The sequence below is a fragment of the Thalassophryne amazonica genome, chromosome 22, assembly GCF_902500255.1.
Source record: "Thalassophryne amazonica chromosome 22, fThaAma1.1, whole genome shotgun sequence".
Lineage (NCBI taxonomy): Eukaryota > Metazoa > Chordata > Actinopteri > Batrachoidiformes > Batrachoididae > Thalassophryne > Thalassophryne amazonica.
The window spans coordinates 24,342-47,558 of NC_047124.1; the positions used below are offsets into that span (position 1 = coordinate 24,342).

The 23,217-nt window shown below is 40.6% G+C and overlaps 1 protein-coding gene and 1 long non-coding RNA gene across 2 annotated transcripts in view; one reads left to right on the forward strand and one right to left on the reverse strand.

Annotated features, from left to right (window-relative positions):
- The window catches only part of LOC117504246, a 12,875-nt gene extending 2,433 nt beyond the window's left edge, over nt 1-10,442 (forward strand). Inside the window, exons 2-3 of the long non-coding RNA XR_004558747.1 lie at nt 3,918-3,921; nt 10,432-10,442. This is a non-coding gene — a long non-coding RNA (uncharacterized LOC117504246). The remainder of the gene's footprint in view (nt 1-3,917; nt 3,922-10,431) is intronic.
- Nucleotides 1-23,217, reverse strand: part of kcnj8 (potassium inwardly rectifying channel subfamily J member 8) — a 34,717-nt gene that overhangs the window by 5,830 nt on the left and 5,670 nt on the right. Inside the window, 1 exon segment of the mRNA XM_034163649.1 lies at nt 11,912-12,128. Within this exon segment, the coding sequence (XP_034019540.1) occupies nt 11,912-12,128 (217 nt within the window).

Genomic DNA, 23,217 nt, shown 5'->3' on the forward strand with positions numbered 1-23,217 from the left:
TGTTGGTTGTTCAGTCAGCTGTGTCTAAACTCTGGACCAAATACAAACAACATGGGAAGGTTGTTTAAAGGCAAACATACTGGTACACCAAGGAAGACATCAAAGCGTCAAGACAGAAAACTTAAAGCAATATGTCTCAAAAATCCAAAAATGCACAACAAAACAAATGAGGAACGAATGGGAGGAAACTGGAGTCAACGTCTGTCACCGAACTGTAAGAAACCGCCTAAAGGAAATGGGATTTACATACAGAAAAGCTAAACAAAAGCCATCATTAACACCTAAACAGAAAAAAACAAGGTTACAGTAGGCTAAGGAAAAGCAATCGTGGATTGTGAATGACTGGATGAAAGTCATATTCAGTGATGAATCTTGAATCTGCATTGGGCAAGGTGATGATGCTGGAACTTTTGTTTGGTGCCGTTCCAATGGGATTTATAAAGATGACTGCCTGAAGAGAACATGTAAATTTCCACAGTCATTGATGATATGGGGCTGCATGTCAGGTAAAGGCACTGGGGAGATGGCTGTCATTACATCATCAATAAATGCACAAGTTTACGTTGATATTTTGGACAATTGAAAGGATGTTTGGGGATGATGAAATCATTTTTCAAGATGATAATGCCTCTTGCCATAGAGCAAAAACTGTGAAAACATTCTTTGCAAAAAGACACATAGGGTCAATGTCATGGCATAGGGTCAATATCAACGAGCAGATGTGATTTGATGCAGGTGTTAGTTTTGGGGATGAAAATTTACAGGGTGATTCCATAATTTTTTCCTCAGAATTGAGTGATTCCATATTTTTTTCCTCTGCTTGGTCTAAAAAAGTAACAGTTCCTGACTGCCACAATCTTTTTTCTTGATTTCTTATAGTGTTTCTTAAAGCCAGAAAGTTGCCATTTGAAATCAATCAATCAATTCAAATTTTTTATATATATATATATATATAGCACCAAATCACAACAAACAGTTGCCCCAAGGCGCTTTATATTGTAAGGCAAGGCCATACAATAATTATGTAAAACCCCAACGGTCAAAACGACCCCCTGTGAGCAAGCACTTGGCTACAGTGGGAAGGAAAAACTCCCTTTTAACAGGAAGAAACCTCCAGCAGAACCAGGCTCAGGGAGGGGCAGTCTTCTGCTGGGACTGGTTGGGGCTGAGGGAGACAACCAGGAAAAAGACATGCTGTGGAGGGGAGCAGAGATCGATCACTAATGATTAAATGCAGAGTGGTGCATACAGAGCAAAAAGAGAAAGAAATAGTGCATCATGGGAACCCCACAGCAGTCTACGTCTATAGCAGCATAATTAAGGGATGGTTCAGGGTCACCTGATCCAGCCCTAACTATAAGCTTTAGCAAAAAGGAAAGTTTTAAGCCTAATCTTAAAAGTAGAGAGGGTGTCTGTCTCCCTGATCTGAATTGGAAGCTGGTTCCACAGGAGAGGAGCCTGAAAGCTGAAGGCTCTGCCTCCCATTCTACTCTTACAAACCCTAGGAACTACAAGTAAGCCTGCAGTCTGAGAGCGAAGCGCTCTATTGGGGTGATATGGTACTACGAGGTCCCTAAGATAAGATGGGACCTGATTATTCAAACCCTAAAAAGTAAGAAGAAGAATTTTAAATTCTATTCTAGAATTAACAGGAAGCCAATGAAGAGAGGCCAATATGGGTGAGATATGCTCTCTCCTTCCAGTCCCGGCCAGTACTCTAGCTGCAGCATTTTGAATTAACTGAAGGCTTTTTAGGGAACTTTTAGGACAACCTGATAATAATGAATTACAATAGTCCAGCCTAGAGGAAATAAATGCATGAATTAGTTTTTCAGCATCACTCTGAGACAAGACCTTAAATGACTTTAGTTTTGTGTCATGTCTGTGATCTGCTTTTTTTCTACAAAATTAAACAACTGAATGAACATCCTCCGAGGCCGGTGATTCCATAATTTTTGCCAGGGGTTGTATTTGCATTAAAGTGGTGTCTTAGCTGGAGATACCCCAAAATAATAATAATAATCTTTTCCTAAATTGTACTTTTCCAATAGTTGTTGGAATGTGTCAAGACCTTTTTCAGAGGATATTTCTCAGTAAACGGTTATGCTGTTCTTACGCCAGAGTTTGAACCTTCCATCTATTTCAATTTAAATTTATTTTCATTTATATAGCGCCAAATCACAACAGAGTTGCCTCAAAGTGCTTCACACAGGTAAGGTCTAACCTTACTAACCCCCAGAGCAACAGTGGTAAGGAAAAACTCCCTCTGAGGAAGAAACCTCAAGCAGACCAGACTCAAAGGGGTGACCCTCTGCTTGGGCCATGCTACAAACATAAATTACAGAACAATTCACAGATGAATATACAAGAAATGCTATTGGCGCACAGGACAGGAGGATCGCCAACACGAATACAACTCCCATCTCTGGTTGGAGCTGCACCTTAAACTGAGAGAAAAAACAGAATCAGACATCAGAAAGACAAAAAATACTGTATAATTTGCCAGCATTAAACAAGAAAAACAGAGAAGTACCAAGGTGATCGCCGGCCACTAGCCCTAAACTTCACTAAAAGACACAGAATTTAGGTCAAGTTGAGGCCGCGGCCTGCTCCAATTACTAATAAATGAATTAAAAGAGTAAAAAGCGTACCTGATTATTCAAAACCTTATAAGTACGAAGAAGAATTTTTAATTCTATTCTGGAATTAACAGGGAGCCGATGAAGAGAGGCCAATATGGGTGAGATATCCTCTCTCCTTCTAGTCCCCGTTAGTACTCTAGCTGTAGCATTTTCAATGAACTGAAGGCTTTTCAGGGAACTTTTAGGACAACCTGATAATAATGAATTACAATAGTCCAGCCTAGAAGAAATAAATGCATGAATGAGTTTTTCAGCATCACTCTGAGACAAGACCTTTCTAATTTTAGAGATATTGCGCAAATGCAAAAAAGCAGTCCTACATATTTGCTTAATATGCGCTTTGAAGGACATATCCTGATCAATAATGACTCCAAGATTTCTCACAGTATTACTGGAGGTCACGGTAATGCCATCCAGAGTAAGGATCTGGTTAGACACCATGTTTCTAAGATTTGTGGGGCCAAGTACAATAACTTCAGTTTTATCTGAATTTAAAAGCAGGAAATTAGAGGTCATCCAGGTCTTTATGTCTGTAAGACACTCCTGCAGTTTAACTAATTGGTGTGTGTCCTCTGGCTTCATGGGTAGATAAACCTGGGTATCATCTGTGTAACAATGAAAATTTAAGCAATGCTTTCTAATAATACTGCCTAAGGGGAAGCATGTACAAAGGTGATAAAATCAGTTCTAACATAGAACCTTGTGGAACTACATAATTAACCTTAGTCTGTGAAGAAGACTCCCCATTTACATGAACAAATTGTAATCTATTAGATAAATATGATTCAAACCACCGCAGCGCAGTGCCTTTAATACCTATGGCATGCTCTAATCTCTGTAATAAAATTTTATGGTCAACAGTATCAAAAGCTGCAATGAGGTCTAACAGGACAAGCACAGAGATGAGTCCACTGTCTGAGGCCATAAGAGGATCATTTGTAACCTTTACTCATGCTGTTTCTGTACTTTGATGAATTCTGAAACCTGACTGAAACTCTTCAAATAGACCATTCCTCTGCAGATGATCAGTTAGCTGTTTTTACAACTACCCTTTCAAGAATTTTTGAGAGAAAAAGGAAGGTTGGAGATTGGCCTATAATTAGTTAAGATAGCTGGGTCAAGTGATGGCTTTTTAAGTAATGGTTTAATTACTGCCACCTTAAAAGCCTGTGATACATAGCCAAATAATAAAGATAGATTGATCATATTTAAGATCGATGCATTAATTAACGGTAGGGCTTCCTTGAGCAGCCTGGTAGGAATGGGGTCTAATAGACATGTTGATGGTTTGGAGGAAGTGACTAATGAAATTAACTCAGATAGAACAATTGGAGAGAAAGAGTCTAACCAAATACCAGCATTACTGAAAGCAGCCGAACATAAAGATATGTCTTTGGGATGGTTATGAATGATTTTTCTCTAATAGTTACAATTTCATTTGCAAAGAAAGTCATGAAGTCATTACTAGTTAAAGGTAAAGGAATACTCGGCTCAATAGAGCTCTGACTCTTTGTCAGCCTGGCTACAGTGCTGAAAAGAAACCTGGGGTTGTTCTTATTTTCTTCAATTAGTGATGAATAGTAAGATGTCCTAACTTTACGGAGGGCTTTTTTATAGAGCAACAGACTCTTTTCCAGGCTAAATGAAGATCTTCTAAATTAGTGAGACGCCAATTCCTCTCCAGCTGACAGGTTATCTCTGCTTTAAGCTGCGAGTTTGTGGGTATACCACAGAGTCAGGCACTTCTGAGTTAAGGCTCTCTTTTTCAGAGGAGCTACAGCATCCAAGTTGTGCTCAATGAGGATGTAAAGCTATTGACGAGATAATCTATCTCACTCACAGAGTTTAGGTAGCTACTCTGCACTGTGTTGGTATATGGCATTGGAGAACATAAAGAAGGAATCATATCCTTAAACCTAGTTACAGCACTTTCAGAAAGACTTCTACTGTAATGAAACTTATTCCGCACTGCTGGGTAGTCCATTAAAGTAAATGTAAATGTTATTAAGAAATGATCAGACAAAAAGGGGTTTTCAGGGAATACTGTTAAGTCTTCAATTTCTATGCCATATGTCAGAACAAGATTTAAAGTGTGGCTAAGGTGGTGGGTGGGCTCATTTACATTTTGAGCGAAGCCAACTGAGTCTAATAATAGATTAAATGCAGTGTTGAGGCTGTCATTCTCAGCATCTATGTGGATGTTAAAATCACCCACTATAATTATCTTATCTAAGCTAAGCACTAAGTCAGACAAAAGGTCTGAAAATCACAAAGAAACTCACAGTAAACGACCAGGTGGACAATAGATAATAACAAATAAAACTGGTTTTTGAGACTTCCAATTTGGATGGACAAGACTAAGAGTCAAGCTTCAAATGAATTAAAGCTCTGTCTGGGTCTTTGATTAATTAATAAGCTGGAGTGGAAGATTGCTGCTCCTCCTCGTCCTCGACCCGTGCTTCGAGCATTCTGACAGTTAGTGTGACTCGGGGGTGTTGACTCATTTAAACTAACATAATCATCCTGCTGTACCAGGTTTCTGTAAGGCAGAATAAATCAATATGTTGAATCAATTATTATATCATTTACTAACAGGGACTTAGAAGAGAGAGACCTAATGTTTAATAGACCACATTTAACTGTTTTAGTCTGTGGTGCAGTTGAAGGTGCTATATTATTTTTTCTTTTTGAATTTTTATGCTTAAATAGATTTTTGCTGGTTATTGGTGGTCTAGGAGCAGGCACCGTCTCTACGGGGATGGGGTATTGGGGGGGATGGCAGGGGGAGAGAAGCTGCAGAGAGGTGCGTAAGACTACAACTCTGCTTCCTGGTCCCAACCCTGGATAGTCACGATTTGGAGGGTTTAATAAAATTGGCCAGATTTCTAGAGATGAGAGCTGCTCCATCCAAAGTGGGATGGATGCCGTCTCTCCTAACAAGACCAGGTTTTCCCCAGAAGCTTTGCCAATTATCTATGAAGCCCACCTCATTTTATATATATATATATATATATATATATATATATATATATATATATATATATATATATATTCTTTATATTGCATTATATTATTTTATAATATATTATTTTTTGATATTATATTGTATTGCATATATTCTGTTATATTATTTTCATAGTCTTTTCACAGTTCTTTTTTTAGTCTTTAAAAGGTTAATTATATATTATATCATATTATATTATTATATTTTATTATATATTATATTATATTATAGTTGTGGTATATTGAGCTAATGGGCTCACCGTAGTTTTTCGTATGTTCATATGTGATATGCGCATGCCTAGATAGATGCGCCAGAATGCGAACCACAGTTTGGCATGTTGTAGTTATGCTTATGCAAGTATTCAGTAAAGTGGTTAAATGCGTGCAACCGTCTCGTCGTTAATACACCACATAATTGGCGACGAGGTGAAAAGTGAATGTAGTGAGCAGTGAAGATGGCAAACTTCACCAAACCGGATGAATTTAATCCAGAAAGTGAACAATGGACAGCCTACGTTGAGCGGATAGAACTTTTTTGAAGCACACGATGTTGAGGAAGAAAAACAGGTAGCTACTCTTCTAAGCTCTATTGGTGCTTCTACATATGGACTGCTACGAAATTTAGTTCAGCTTCTCAAACCTAAAGACAAGACTTTGATGAAATCGTGGAAATTCTGTCAGATTACTATTAACCAAAACCACTGGTCATAGCCGAGCGATTCAGATTCTGATGATGTGTTCAGAAGAATGGCGCAACGGTAGCTCAGTTGCTTGCAGCTAGTTGCAAGATGTGATTTCGGGGATAGACTGGACGAGGCTCTGCGGGACGGGTTTGTTAGTGGAATTCATGATGAAGCGTGCCAACCCAAGTTGCTTTCCACGGATGAGCTAACGTTTGCCAGAGCGCAGGAGATCACTCTCAACATGGAAGCAGCCCACCGAGACACACGGCAGCTACGACAAAACGAGCCACCATCTACCTATTCTGTGCACCAGGTAAATGAAAAACAAAAGCCTTCTCCATCAGCGCAGACAGTGTGCTATAGATGCAAAGGGAAGAATCATAGCCCAAGTGAATGTTACTTTAAATCTGCCGAATGCCATAAATGTGATAAAGTTGGTCATATACAGAAAGCATGCAGAGATAGCCAGCCTGCCGCGAGGGAGAAGAAAGGAAGGCAAAATAGGAATCACAAAGAGTGGCAAGTTTATGTGAAAGCAGAAGAAAAGGAGGAAGTGTTCTGTGTAAATGAAACAGACAAACGGGCATTCAAAGCGAACTTCACCTTAAACCGGAGAAATGTTCCAATGGAAACAGACACGGGAGCTGCAGTCAACATAATATATGAGGCGATGTATAGAGAGTCATTCACGGATATGCCACTAGGGGGCAGTAACGTCACACTGAAGACCTACACTGGCCAGGCCATTCCAGTAAGAGGGCAGTTCGTGGCAAAAGTTACCTATGGAGATCAGACTGCTGACTTACCATTAATTGTAGTGAAAGGCAATGGACCTGCACTTTGTGGTAGGAACTGGCTTGAAAGCATCACGTTGGACTGGAAAACATTAAAATGGTCAGTGAAAATCCAAAACAGCCCTCAGTACCCAAGTCATACCTGAGGTGTTAGGAAAATACAGTCAAGTTTTCAAAGAGGAGTTGGGAACATTAAAGGAAATTAAAGCCATAATTTCTGTCAAGCCTGACACCACGCCCAAGTTCCACAAAAGCCGCCCCTTGCCATTAGCAATGAAAGCGCGAGTCGAAGAAGAACTACAGTGAATGGAAAATGAAAACATCATCAGTCCTGTGAAGCACAGTGAGTGGGCCGCTCCTGTCGTTCCTGTGGTCAACAGAGATGGCAAGATTCGCTTGTGCAGCGATTACAAGGTGACGGTGAACCAGGCAACCAACACAGACATATACCCTCTACCGCGCATTGAAGAAGCGCTGGCGACGCTGAGTGGTGGCAAGTTGTTTTCGAAAATCGACCTAGCCTCAGCTTACCAACAAGTGCTCCTTGATGAAGATTCAAAAAATACACAACAATCAACACTCACAAGGGCTTGTTTGTGTATAATCGTCTTTGCTTTGGCATTAACTCTGCTGTTAGCATCTTCCAGAGAGTGATGGAGAGTCTGATGAAGTACCTGAACGTGGTTGTTTACCTCGATGACCTTCTCATAATGGGAAGAGATGAGGCAGAACATCTGAAGAACCTCGACAGAGTCCTGCAACGCTTGCAAGAGAACGGCCTGCGAGTGAAAAAGTCGAAGGGCGAGTTCGGAAAGACCCAAATGGGCCATATGTTCATGATTGTAGTTGACGCATTCTCAAAATGGCTGGAGGTTTATAAAAGGACACAAATAACCTCCTCTGCAACCATCACCAGACTAAAGAGACTTTTTGCATCATATGGAGTCCCTGAACAGATTGTCACAGACAATGCAGCAACCTTTATGTCTGATGAGTTCCAACAGTTTGCAAGGAGAAATGGAATCCTCCACACGACCGGTGCCCCGAGGCACCCAGCCACAAACGGCCTAGCCGAGAGATACGTCTCAACGTTCAAGGCTGGCATGAAAAAGCTGGCGAGAGAAGATTTGATCATTGAAGACAAAGTCTCTCACTTCCTGCTACGGTATCGCACAACTCCCAACAGCACAACAGGCGAGTCGCCTGCTGATGTGTTTTTGAAAAGACATGTCAGAACCAGACTGGACTTTCTGAAACAAAGCATTCAAGAAACAGTCAGGAGGAAGCAGTATCTGCAGAAGGAAGGACATGACAGAAAGGCGTTGGACAGACAGTTCGACGTTGACGAGGAAGATTACCTGCGAAACACTGCTGGCAAAACCCCAAGGTGGATCCCAGGAGTCATCACCCAGCAGTCAGGGCCTGTGTCTTACAAGGTCCGCGGAGAAGCGACGGATCAAGAATACCGACCTCGCCATTCTGCAGGGCTTCCAGATCTGCAACCTGAGGAAGTAGCTGAGGAGACCAGGCCGATGGAGAGCAGTTTCAGAGCATCCCCAGCACCTGAACTGTCAGAGCCAGCTGAACCGCCTGATCCTGTTGCGGTGACCCTAAGGTGCTCCCAGCGTACCCCAAAAGTGCCTCAACGTTACCAGGACTGAGTGTGGTGATAAGAGACTGAGTGCTGATGTTTAGTTAAAGTTACAATAAGCATTCAGTTTATTCAGTTAAGCAATCAGTTAACTTTATTATACAATATGGGTAATGTTGACATTTATAATCTTAATGCATAGTTATGATATATTTTATGTTAAGGTAATTGGCTAGAGTAATGCATTACGTTAACCTTAAGGTAAATGGGGGAGATATATTTAATATGATTTGGGATGTCTGTCTTTCTAAGTTACCTTTAAAGTAAAGGGGGAGGTGATGTGGTATATTGAGTTAATGGGCTCACTGTAGTTTTTCGTATGTTCATATGTGATATGCGCATGCCTAGATAGATGCACCACAACACAAACCACAGTTTGGCATGTTGTAGTTATGCTTATGCAAGTATTCAGTAAAGTGGTTAAATGCGTGCAACTGTCTCGTCATTAATACACCACAATAGTTAAACTTTGAAAGGTTCACAGTCTTTTTAAAGGCTATTACATTATATTATTATACATAATTTATTGATAATAGTAGAAGTGTAAGCTTTATAATATTAGTACATACATACATTTACAATAACAACAATTTAGCTTATAACTAATAGTTATAGGTCAGCTTATTTTAATACATATTGTGTCTGGTTCTACACTTTCATGGTTGTATTTTTTCTTCCTGAACATACAACATAGGAAGTATTGGATAGGAATAGGAATTTGCAAGACAAGCTTCTAAATTAGCATCTTAAGAAATACTTGCCATTAATAACATGGATCCCAAACAAAAAAGTGGTGCCTCAAAAAGAAAAGCAAAAAAGATTAAGGAAGCAAAGCAGGCAGTTTTCATGAAATGCGTTCCTTTGATCTCAAACTTCTTTGATAAACTGCTGGATATGAGTGAGACAAGTATTGCTAATGTTAACAGTGACCAGAGGACTAGCGATGAAGATGTTATCACCATTGGCTTAGTGTCACCTGTCAGTGACTGTGTACCTTTGCAGACCCTGTCAGGTGAACAGCAGGAATGCCAGCCCTGCCAGGCTACCACAAACCACTAGCAGCAGAAAGACCATGAAATGAAAGTTGCAGGTGTGTCAGACTGACAATCAGACCAGTCAGCTGCATCATGTGAGTGTCTTTTTTCAAATGAAGAGGGCAAGGAACCCAACTCCTGGTGTGAAACTGTCAATGACCCTGCTTTATGGCCCAGTAACATTACCGACCAAGCCAAGTCGATTCTTGTTAGTAGAGGAGTCGCTGCATTTCAAAACAGAAGTGCTAAGTACCCAGCCTCAGTCAGGGATAGAGGCATTGGGGGTACCAGTAGGAGCTTTACAAATACTTTACTCAGTTGCTCTCTACCCAATGGGCAGACTGTGACTAGGCAGTGGCTACTTTACTCTCCTTCAACTGGCTGTGTGTATTGTTTTGCTTGCAACTGTTTTCCAGTGAGCACAATATTTTTGTTCATGGATTTTCTGACTGGAAACATTCAGAGCGGATTGGCGAGCATGAGAGGAGTGTGGAGCACTCCTCATGCTAGCATGCTAGCATGAGGCATTACATAATCGCTCCAGAGTCACAGCAACAACTGAGTCTGATATTGTCAAACAAATTGATGCAGAGAGACAATACTGGCGGGAAGTTTTAGAAAGAGTTGTTGCAGTCATCCAATTTTTGGAGGAGAGGGGACATGCTTTCAGGGGAGATGATGAGCTACTAGGATCAGCCACAATGGTAATTTTTTGGGCATCATAGAACTCTTAGCCAAATTTGAACCATTCCTAGCTGAGCACCTCCAATGGTTTGGAGGCAAGGGAAAAGGCTCTGTGTCCTACTTATCATCAACAGTCTGTGAAGAATTTATCCATTTGATGGGAGAGAGAACAAAGCAGGCAATTGTTAATGAGCTCAAAGAATCAAAATACTTCTCTGTTATAGTTGACTCCACTCCAGACCTTGCTCATGTGTACCAACTCACTTTAATAATGACGGACATGTAGTTGAGCGTTTTCTGGCTTTTGAGCCTATTGAAAACCATAGTGGGGACAGTTTGGCTGACTGTGTTGTTGCTATGGTGGAGAATCTTGGCCTAGACTTATCTAACTGTAGGGGCCAGTCATATGATAATGCAAGTAATATGTCGGGAAAGTACAACGGAGTCCAAGCTCATCTTAAACGAAGAAACCCTTTGATTTGTTGTGTCCCCTATGCAGCACATTCATTGAATTTAGTTGGTGTCAGTGCTGTTGACAGTAGCCCAGAAGCTGGATGTTTTTTTTGACTTTGTACAGGCAATGTACACATTTTGTGCATCATCTACACACAGGTGGGGAAAGGTTTTCCGTGATACTGATGTCAAACTCACACTGAAATCACTGTCAGGTACTCGGTGGAGCTGAGTCAGGCTCTTTGGAAAACTTATGCACAACTGAGAGAGCCATTGAATGATATGTCTAAAGATATGGAGGAGAAATGTGAAACTCAAAGTGAAGCCTCTGCACTCTGTGACTAATTGGACACACTGGAGATGGCCTTCAAGGCACACGTCTGGGACACAATACTACAGAGGTTCCAAGCCATAGGCCTACAGTTGCAGAAGCATGATAATGACATATGTACAGCTACACAACTTCTCTTGTCTTTACAAGACTTTCTGGCAGCACAGAGAGATAACTTTGAGGTATGTGAAGGGGCAACTTTAAAAGTCACCACTGCTGTCTCCCAAGAGTACAGGCATGACCTCCAGCACACAAAGAAGCGCAAAATTATGTCTGATAGTGTAGAGCCAGGTGTAGCATTTGACGGAAAGCACAAGTTTCGGATCGAAACTTTGTGTCCTGTCTCAACCACCATTTGAATGCATACACACACTTAAACCCTCTCATTTAAGGTGGGTCAGGGTACAATCTAAGTATCTGGAGGGCATTCTTACGCATTTCTCCTAGATGTGGCACGAATTGTTTTTTTCCTCCATTCAGCCTGATTCAGCTTTATTTGTGCTCATTTTTACTAGGTGTGATGGAGCCCTTAAAGATTAAGTTAAAAACGTAAAACTTCTCATAAAGCAGTACTAATACAATTATTTGTAATGAAAAGGTATAGTTAATTGCAGATAAACTTAAGATGTCTGTTACCTTCACTGTGTTGCCAAACTTGGAGTAATCCACAGAGTACACACCCTCTTCCTCTGTTACTATGGGAACAAAGCGGTGGCCCCACTGGATCTCTTCGGCTATGTAGGAAGTCCGGGCCTGTGTGGTGATGCCCGTCGTCTCCACCACGCCCTCCAGTATGACTATTATTTCCAGGTCACTACACTGCAGCTCCATGGCCGACAGCTCGTACAGTGGACTGACAGAAGGAAAATGACCAGAATTCAGTAACCCAACTAGAGTGTGCATCCTCATATTATATAATGAAAGGCAATATGAAACTAGTACAGCTTTCTTGTATTTGCAAAAATGGCATGCTGAGACAGTTGAAGTGAAACATTAAATAAACATTCTTTTGAGACAATTTCATCCTTTTGTCTTTTTCTGACATTTACAGTACTGTACAAAAGGTTAAACCATCTCAGAGTTATAATAAAAGTACCGTTTGATGCCCCCTCCCCTTTTTTTTATTGGCATGTCAACACAAAATCAGTTCCAGTAATGCTGGAACTCAGTACCAGTAATGCTGGTATTTGGTTAGACTCTTTCTCTCCGATTGTTCTGTCTGAGTTATTTTCATTAGTCACTTTCTCCAAACCATCAACATGTCTATTAGACCCCATTCCTACCAAGCTGCTCAAGGAAGCCCTACCGTTAATTAATGCTTCGATCTTAAATATGATCAATCTATCTTTATTAGTTGGCTATGTACCACATGCTTTTAACGTGGCAGTAATTAAACCATTACTTAAAAAGCCATCACTTGACCCAGCTATCTTAGCTAATTATAGGCCAATCTCCAACCTTCCTTTTCTCTCAAAAATTCTTGAAAGGGTAGTTGTAAAACAGCTAACTGATCATCTGCAGAGGAATGGTCTATTTGAAGAGTTTCAGTCAGGTTTCAGAATTCATCATAGTACAGAAACAGCATTAGTGAAGGTTACAAATGATCTTCTTATGGCCTCAGACAGTGGACTCATCTCTGTGCTTGTTCTGTTAGACCTCAGTGCTGCTTTTGATACTGTTGACCATAAAATTTTATTACAGAGATTAGAGCATGCCATAGGTATTAAAGGCACTGCGCTGCGGTGGTTTGAAGCATATTTATCTAATAGATTACAATTTGTTCATGTAAATGGGGAGTCTTCTTCACAGATTAAGGTTAATTATGGAGTTCCACAAGGTTCTGTGCTAGGACCAATTTTATTCACTTTATACATGCTTCCCTTAGGCAGTGTTATTAGAAAGCATTGCTTAAATTTTCATTGTTATGCAAATGATACCCAGCTTTATCTATCCATAAAGCCAGAGGGACACACACCAATTAGTTAAACTGCAGGAATGTCTTTCAGACATAAAGACATGGATGACCTCTAATTTCCTGCTTTTAAATTCAGATAAAACTGAAGTTGTACTTGGCCCCACAAATCTTAGAAACATGGTGTCTAACCAGATCCTTACTCTGGATGGCATTACCGTGACCTCCAGTAATACTGTGAGAAATCTTGGAGTCATTTTTGATCAGGATATGTCCTTCAATGCGCATATTAAATAAATATGTAGGACTGCTTTTTTGCATTTGTGCAATATCTCTAAAATTAGAAAGGTCTTGTCTCAGAGTGATGCTGAAAAGCTCATTCATGCATTTATTTCTTCTAGGCTGGACTATTGTAATTCATTATTATCAGGTTGTCCTTAAAGTTCCCTGAAAAGCCTTCAGTTAATTCAAAATGCTGCAGCTAGAGTACTTACAGGGACTAGAAGGAGAGAGCATATTTCACCCATATTGGCTTCTTTTCATTGGCTCCCTATTAATTCCAGAATAGAATTTAAAATTCTTCTTCTTACTTATAAGGTTTTGAATAATCAGGTCCCATCTTATCTTAGGGACCTCATAGTACCACATCACCCCAATAGAGCGCTTCGCTCTCAGACTGCAGGCTTACTTGTAGTTCCTAGGGTTTCTAAGAGTAGAATGGCAGGCAGAGCCTTCAGCTTTCAGGCTCCTCTCCTGTGGAACCAGCTCCCAATTCGGATCAGGGAGACAGACACCCTCTCTACTTTTAAGATTAGGCTTAAAACTTTCCTTTTTGAAAAATCTTATAGTTATGGCTGGATCAGGTGACCCTGAACCATCCCTTAGTTATGCTGCCAGAGACATAGACTGCTGGGGGGTTTCCCATGATGCACCCAGTGTTTCTTTTTATTCAGCTCTTTTTGCTCTGTATGCACCACTCTGCATTTAATCATTAGTGATTGATCTCTGCTCTCTTCCACAGCATGTCTTTTTCCTGATTCTCTCCCCTCAGCCCCAACCAGTCCCTGCAGAATACTGCCCCTCCCTGAGCCTGGTTCTGCTGGAGGTTTCTTCCTGTTAAAAGGGAGTTTTCCTTCCCACTGTCGCCAAGTGCTTGCTCATAGGGGGTCGTTTTGACCGTTGGGGTTTTTCTGTAATTATTGTATGGCTTTTGCCTTACAATATAAAGCGCCTTGGGGCAACTGTTTGTTATGATTTGGCGCTATATAAATAAAATTGAGTTGATTTGATTTTGATTCCAAAAAAAAAAAAAGCGAATAATGTGAGCTGTATTTTTTTTATTTCATAATAATGTCTTTGGAACTGTACTGGCCAACAGAATACCATGCAAACTGGCATGGACAGGTCATCTGGCGTTCCAGGCAATGCCCGGTGGGCCGACACACATTTTTGGGCTAACTGTGATAATTTAAGCAAAAAAGTATATTATAACTCATTTTAATAAACTGCGACAGCCTATTGGTTGATTTTGTTGAAGGACATTGGGCTAATCCAATGAAATCTCTCAGCCCTTCTCAGCCCAGCCTCCCATGTGGGACTGGAAATGGATAAATCACCAAAGTGCAAGGCGAGAAAAAAGGCTAAAAGTTGACACAGCAAAATGCGCCAAACTTAAGATATGTTTGCCTTTTCCACCGCAGGTTTGATGGTGCCACCTACTGTCAACCCAGTAAGAAGCCAAAATGTTTATGAAGAGGGACGTTTCATTTAATGATGGCTGACGGCTCTGTGCATGTGGGTGTGTAACCTACACACACGTAAGCTAGCATGCAGTCAGAAAGACACAGAAATGATGATCGCCCATGGAACTAACATTGAAAATGTAAATGGAATTAACAATGTACATGTTTTGCAATGGGTGTAATAATAATGAAGTAGCTGAGGAAGCTGCTCAGCATCGTGGACAACACCTCCCACCCCTGCATACCACACTGACATCCTGTCAGAGTACCTTCAGCCACAGACTGAGACCACCGAGGTGCACCGCAGAATGCCACAGGATGTCTTTCCTACCTGTGTCAATCAGACTGTATAATTTCTCCCCCTTCTGCAGCATGAATATATAAGGAACAGAGTTATTTAGGAACAGGGTTGTGACCCCCTACTTTGTGACATCATCAGTCAATCACAAATACTGACCATTATGAGCTTTTGTTCAAATCTGTATCTCAGGGGTCACCAACCTTGTTCCTTGAGAGCCCCTGCACTCTATGTTTTCCATGCCAACCTACTCAAGTCACACCTATTTTTTTGTGGTGTCTTCCAGCTGTTGATTGGCTGAGCACACCTGATAGTTCATTTGCTGGGAGTGGATCAGGGAGAGTTAGAAAACATGCATCCTCATATCTCTTGCAGAAGGACCAGGTAAATTTTTGGAAGAGTGTCCAAATTCATAGTCAATCAATCAATCAATCAAATTTTTTTTATATAGCGCCAAATCACAACAAACAGTTGCCCCAAGGTGCTTTATATTGTAAGGCAAGGCCATACAATAATTATGTAAAACCCCAACGGTCAAAACGACCCCCTGTGAGCAAGCACTTGGCTACAGTGGGAAGGATAGTAACAAAAAGTTGCCACTGGCTGATACGGTTGAAGGTGTTACTGGTCACAAATGGATTGCTAATATGTGGTGTGATCATTTCAATGGTTTGTTCAATACATTGAATAACCCCATATATAGGGATGAGGTAAGCCAGCACTTGATCATGTGACCAATATAACCAACTTTTTCAGGTCTTTGAAGTTGATATTATTAATAAGCTGGATTGTGGTAAAACATGTGGTGAACACTTGAATTTTGCAGCCTCCAGAATCCATGTCTTAATCTGTTTGCCTGCCTAATTCACAATGTACTCCCAGCCGCAATGATTAAAACTGTTATTGTACCTATTATTAAAGACAAATCTGGTAATGTGACTAGCAAGAGTAACTATAGACCCACTGCAATATCTTCTATCATTTCTAAGGTTTTTGAAAGGGTTTTTTTTTATCTTGATGTGAAAATTTCCTTGTAACTTCAGAATATCAGTTTGGTTTTAAACTTCTGTAAACATTCCACTGATATGTGTAATCTGTTTACTTCGTGAAGTGATGATTATACTATAGAAAAAGAAATAGTCCTGTGTATCTTGTTTTATGGATGCCTCTAAGGCATTTGACCAATGTTAATCATTGGACACTTTTTAAAAAGATATGTGACAGGGGTCTACCCACAATCTTTGTAATCAATCAATTTCAATCAATTTTATTTATATAGCGCCAAATCACAACAAACAGTTGCACCAAGGCGCTTTATATTGTAAGCCAAGGCCATACAATAATTACGTAAAAACCCCAACGGTCAAAACGACCCCCTGTGAGCAACCACTTGGCGACAGTGGGAAGGAAAAACTCCCTTTTAACAGGAAGAAACCTCCAGCAAAACCAGGCTCAGGGAGGGGCAAGTCTTCTGCTGGGACTGGTTGGGGCTGAGGGAGAGAACCAGGAAAAAGACATGCTGTGGAGGGGAGCAGAGATCAATCACTAATGATTAAATGCAGAGTGGTGCATACAGAGCAAAAAGAGAAAGAAACATCATGGGAACCCCCCAGCAGTCTAAGTCTATAGCAGCATAACTAAGGGATGGTTCAGGGTCACCTGATCCAGCCCTAACTATAGCTTTAGCAAAAGGAAATTTTTAAGCCTAATCTTAAAAGTAGAGAGGGTGTCTGTCTCCCTGATCCGAATTGGGAGCTGGTTCCACAGGAGAGGAGCCTGAAAGCTGAAGGCTCTGCCTCCCATTCTACTCTTACAAACCCTAGGAACTACAAGTAAGCCTGCAGTCTGAGAGCGAAGCGCTCTATTGGGGTGATATGGTACTAAGAGGTCCCTAAGATAAGATGGGACCTGATTATTCAAAACCTTATAAGTAAGAAGAAGAATTTTAAATTACTATTCTAGAATTAACAGGAAGCCAATGAAGAGGGCCAATATGGGTGAGATATGCTCTCTCCTTCTAGTCCCTGGTAGCACTCTAGCTGCAGCATTTTGAATTAACTGAAGGCTTTCAGGGAACTTTTAGGACAACCTGATAATAATGAATTACAATAGTCCAGCCTAGAGGAAATAAATGCATGAATTAGTTTTTCAGCATCACTCTGAGACAAGACCTTTCTAATTTTAGAGATATTGCATAAATGCAAAAAAAGCAGTCCTACATATTTGTTTAATATTCGCTTTGAATGACATATCCTGATCAAAAATGACTCCAAGATTTCTCACAGTATTACTAGAGGTCAGGGTAATGCCATCCAGAGTAAGGATCTGGTTAGACACCATGTTTCTAAGATTTGTGGGGCCAACTACAATAACTTCAGTTTTATCTGAGTGTAAAAGCAGGAAATTAGAGGTCATCCATGTCTTTATGTCTGTAAGACAATCCTGCAGTTTAGCTAATTGGTGTGTGTCCTCTGGCTTCATGGATAGATAAAGCTGGGTATCATCTGTGTAACAATGAAAATTTAAGCAATGCCGTCTAATAATACTGCCTAAGGGAAGCATGTATAAAGTGAATAAAATTGGTCCTACCACAGAACCTTGTGGAACTCCATAATTAACCTTAGTCTGTGAAGAAGATTCCCCATTTACATGACAAATTGTAATCTATTAGATAAATATGAGTCAAACCACCGCAGCGCAGTGCCTTTAATACCTATGGCATGCTCTAATCTCTGTAATAAAATTTTATGGTCAACAGTATCAAAAGCAGCACTGAGGTCTAACAGAACAAGCACAGAGATGAGTCCACTGTCTGAGGCCATAAGAAGATCATTTGTAACCTTCACTAATGCTGTTTCTGTACTATGATGAATTCTAAAACCTGACTGAAACTCTTCAAATAGACCATTCCTCTGCAGATGATCAGTTAGCTGTTTTACAACTACCCTTTCAAGAATTTTGACAGAAAAGGAAGGTTGGAGATTGGCCTATAATTAGCTAAGATAGCTGGGTCAAGTGATGGCTTTTTAAGTAATGGTTTAATTACTGCCACCTTAAAAGCCTGTGGTACATAGCCAACTAATAAAGATAGATTGATCATATTTAAGATCGAAGCATTAAATAATGGTAGGGCTTCCTTGAGCAGCCTGGTAGGAATGGGGTCTAATAGACATGTTGATGGTTTGGATGAAGTAACTAATGAAAAGAACTCAGACAGAACAATCTGAGAGAAGAGTCTAACCAAATACTGGCATCACTGAAAGTAGCCAAAGATAACGATACGTCTTTGGGATGGTTATGAGTAATTTTTTCTCTAATAGTTAAAATTGTATTAGCAAAGAAAGTCATGAAGTCATTACTAGTTAAGTTAAAGGAATACTCGGCTCAATAGAGCTCTGACTCTTTGTCAGCCTGGCTACAGTGCTGAAAAGAAACCTGGGGTTGTTCTTATTTTCTTCAATTAGTGATGAGTAGTAAGATGTCCTAGCTTACGGAGGGCTTTTTAATAGAGCAACAGACTCTTTTTCCAGGCTAAGTGAAGATCTTCTAAATTAGTGAGACGCCATTTCCTCTCCAACTTACGGGTTATCTGCTTTAAGCTGTGAGTTTGTGAGTTATACCACGGAGTCAGGCACTTCTGATTTAAAGCTCTCTTTTTCAGAGGAGCTACAGCATCCAAAGTTGTCTTCAAAGAGGATGTAAAACTATTGAGTACTCTATCTCATTTACAGAGTTTAGGTAGCTACCCTGCACTGTGTTGGTATATGGCATTAGAGAACATAAAGAAGGAATCATATCCTTAAACCTAGTTACAGCGCTTTCTGAAGACTTCTAGTGTAATGAAACTATTCCCCACTGCTGGGTAGTCCATCAGAGTAAATGTAAATGTTATTAAGAAATGATCAGACAGAAGGGAGTTTTCAGGGAATACTGTTAAGTCTTAATTTCCATACCATAAGTCAGAACAAGATCTAAGATATGATTAAAGTGGTGGGTGGACTCATTTACATTTTGAGCAAAGCCAACTGAGTCTAATAATAGATTAAATGCAGTGTTGAGGCTGTCATTCTCAGCATCTGTGTGGATGTTAAAATCGCCCACTATAATTATCTTATCTGAGCTAAGCACTAAGTCAGACAAAAGGTCTGAAAATTCACAGAGAAACTCACAGTAACAACCAGGAGGACGATAGATAACAACAAATAAAACTGGCTTTTGGGACTTCCAATTTGGATGGACAAGACTAAGAGTCAAGCTTTCAATGAATTAAAGCTCTGTCTGGGTTTTTGATTAATTAATAAGCTGGAATGGAAGATTGCTGCTAATCCTCCGCCTCGGCCCGTGCTACGAGCGTTCTGGCAGTTAGTGTGACTCGGGGGTGTTGACTCATTTAAACTAACATATTCATCCTGCTGTAACCAGGTTTCTGTAAGGCAGAATAAATCAATATGTTGATCAATTATTATTTCATTTACTAACAGGGACTTAGAAGAGAGAGACCTAATGTTTAATAGACCACATTTAACTGTTTTAGTCTGTGGTGCAGTTGAAGGTGCTATATTATTTTTTCTTTTTGAATTTTATGCTTAAATAGATTTTTGCTGGTTATGGTGGTCTGGGAGCAGGCACCGTCTCTACGGGGATGGGGTAATGAGGGGATGGCACGGGGAGAGAAGCTGCAGAGAGGTGTGTAAGACTACAACTCTGCTTCCTGGTCCCAACCCTGGATAGTCACGGTTTGGAGGATTTAAGAAAATTGGCCAGATTTCTAGAAATGAGAGCTGCTCCATCCAAAGGGGAAGGATGCCATCTCTCCTAACAAGACCAGGTTTTCCCCAGAAGCTTTGCCAATTATCTATGAAGCCCACCTCATTTTTTGGACACCACTCAGACAGCCAGCAATTCAAGGAGAACATGCGGCTAAACATGTCACTCCCCGGTCCGATTGGGGGAGGGGCCCAGAGAAAACTACAGAGTCCGACATTGTTTTTGCAAAGTTACACACCGATTCAATGTTAATTTTAGTGACCTCCGACTGGCGTAACCGGGTGTCATTACTGCCGACGTGAATTACAATCTTACCAAATTTACGCTTAGCCTTAGCCAGCAGTTTCAAATTTCCTTCAATGTTGCCTGCTCTGGCCCCCGGAAGACAACTGACTATGGTTGCTGGTGTCGCTAACTTCACATTTCTCAAAACAGAGTCGCCAATAACCAGAGTTTGATCCTCAGCGGGTGTGTCGCCGAGTGGGGAAAAACGGTTAGAAATGTGAACGGGTTGGCGGTGTACACGGAGCTTCTGTTTAGGGCTATGCTTCCTCCTCACAGTCACCCAGTCGGCCTGCTTTCCCGGCTGCTCGGGATCTGCCAGAGGGAAACTAACGGCGACTAAGCTACCTTGGTCCGCACCGCCTACAGGGGCCTGGGTAGCAGTAGAATTTTCCACGGTGCGGAGCCGAGTCTCCAATTCGCCCAGCCTGGCCTCCAGAGCTACGAATAAGCTACACTTATTACAAGTACCATTACTGCTAAAGGAGGCCGAGGAATAACTAAACATTTCACACCCAGAGCAGAAAAGTGCGGGAGAGACAGGAGAAGCCACCATGCTAAACTGGCTAAGAGCTAGTAGCTGCGCTAAGCTAGTGGATTCCTAAAAACACATAAAGTGAATAATGTGTAAATAATTTAGAGGTGATTCAGCAGAGGTAGTGCTTTAGTTAAGGCACGTGAAGATTACACTGTGAAACAAATCGTTATCTAGGTAACTAGATCAATCTAACTGCGCAGATTAAACAGCTAACAGATACAGCAAAACACCGCTGTGCTCCGGAACAGGAAGTCATACAATACCGCAGTGAGAGCCAACCACCAGTAGAGGCAAGCAAGAGCCAAAAAGAAGAATAATAGTGTTTTTGGTATCGTAAGCAGTTGGCTTGTGTCCGCTGGGTATCCCATACATCGGAACTGTTTAGGGTCTGTAACGGTGTTCGTCAAGGAGGTGTTTTGTCCCCAAGACTTTTTAACGTATATATGGATGATCTAAGTCGTAAACTGGTTAATGATAAAGTTGGGTGTATGCTTGGTAATAGACTTGTTAACCACTTATTCTATGCTGATGATATAGTCTTACTGTGTCCCTCAGTTAAGGGCTTGCAGAAATTACTTCACACCTGTTCTGATTATGGTGTTAAGCATGATATTTTGTATAATATTTTGTATGCATGTCAATATTACCTAAAGGTAGATCCCTTCTGAATTCTCCCATGATTTTCACTGAAAATACTCAGCTTGCTTTTGTGGAGAATTACAAGTATTTGGGGATGATCACTGTTCATAACCTCTATGATGACAAAGATATGGAAAGCCAGATGAGATCTTTCTATTTAGGGGTAACTTTCTGTTAAGGAATTTCAGTGTGTGTTCCTTGGAGGTTAAACGCCAACTATTTAATGCTTTTTGTACTAATATGTATTGCAGTCATCTCTGGTTTAATTTCAAAAAATCTACTTTCCATAAGTTAATGGTTGGCTACAATAATCCTTCAGATGTATATTTCACTCTGCCCCCTTCATGTAGTCCCAGTGGAATGTTTGTTTTTAGTGATGTGCCTAGCTTTGGTGAAGTACGCAAGAAAGAAATTTTGGGGTTTTGTAAGTGTGTTACAAGCAGCGAAAACACCTTGATCAACAATGTGAATCAGCTTGTTATGTACAAGTCATCCCTATGGGAACACTGCCATTCCACATTATATACCACTGGTAATAAATTTTTTTATTTTATTTATTTTTCTCTTTATGTTGTAGTTATTTTGTGTGTTTTCTCAATATGGACCTGGTGTCTGAAATAAAGTATCTTATCTTATCTTATCTTATTAACTGATTGCTAATGCACAATTATATTTTATCTCTAAAATCAGAAAGGTCTTGTCTCAGAGTGATGCTGAAAAACTAATTCATGCATTTATTTCCTCTAGGCTGGACTATTGTAATTCATTATTATCAGGTTGTCCTAAAAGTTCCCTAAAAAGCCTTCAGTTAATTCAAATGCTGCAGCTAGAGTACTGACGGGGACTAGAAGGAGAGAGCATATCTCACCCATATGGCCTCTCTTCATTGGCTTCCTGTTAATTCTAGAATAGAATTTAAAATTCTTCTTCTTACTTATAAGGTTTGAAATATCAGGTCCCATCTTATCTTAGGGACCTCGTAGTACATATCACCCCAATAGAGCGCTTCGCTCTCAGACTGCAGGCTTACCTTGTAGTTCCTAGGGTTTGTAAGAGTAAATGGGAGGCGAGCCTTCAGCTTTCAGGCTCCTCTCCTGTGAACCAGCTCCCAATTCAGATCAGGGAGACAGACACCCTCTCTACTTTAAGATTAGGCTTAAAACTTTCCTTTTGCTAAAGCTTATAGTTAGGGCTGGATCAGGTGACCTGAACCATCCCTTAGTTATGCTGCTATAGATGTAGACTGCTGGGGGGTTCCCATGATGCACTGTTTCTTCTCTTTTTGCTCTGTATGCACCACTCTGCATTAATCATTAGTGATCGATCTCTGCTCCCCTCCACAGCATGTCTTTTTCCTGGTTCTCTCCCTCAGCCCCAACCAGTCCCAGCAGAAGACTGCCCCTCCCTGAGCCTGGTTCTGCGGGAGGTTTCTTCCTTTAAAAGGGAGTTTTTCCTTCCCACTGTAGCCAAGTGCTTGCTCACAGGGGGTCGTTTTGACCGTTGGGGTTTTACATAATTATTGTATGGCCTTGCCTTACAATATAAGTGCCTTGGGGCAACTGTTTGTTGTGATTTGGCGCTATATAAAAAAATTGATTGATTGATTGATTACTATCTGTCAGTATACTGAATAGCTTTGGGTTGCAGACAAAACAAGGCATCATCTTGGGGTCTGTAAAACATTGATTGATTTTTTCAGCATTCTCTAACCAACCCTAATATAGAAAATACTCAATCGATTAATCAATTTTGAAAACAACTGTT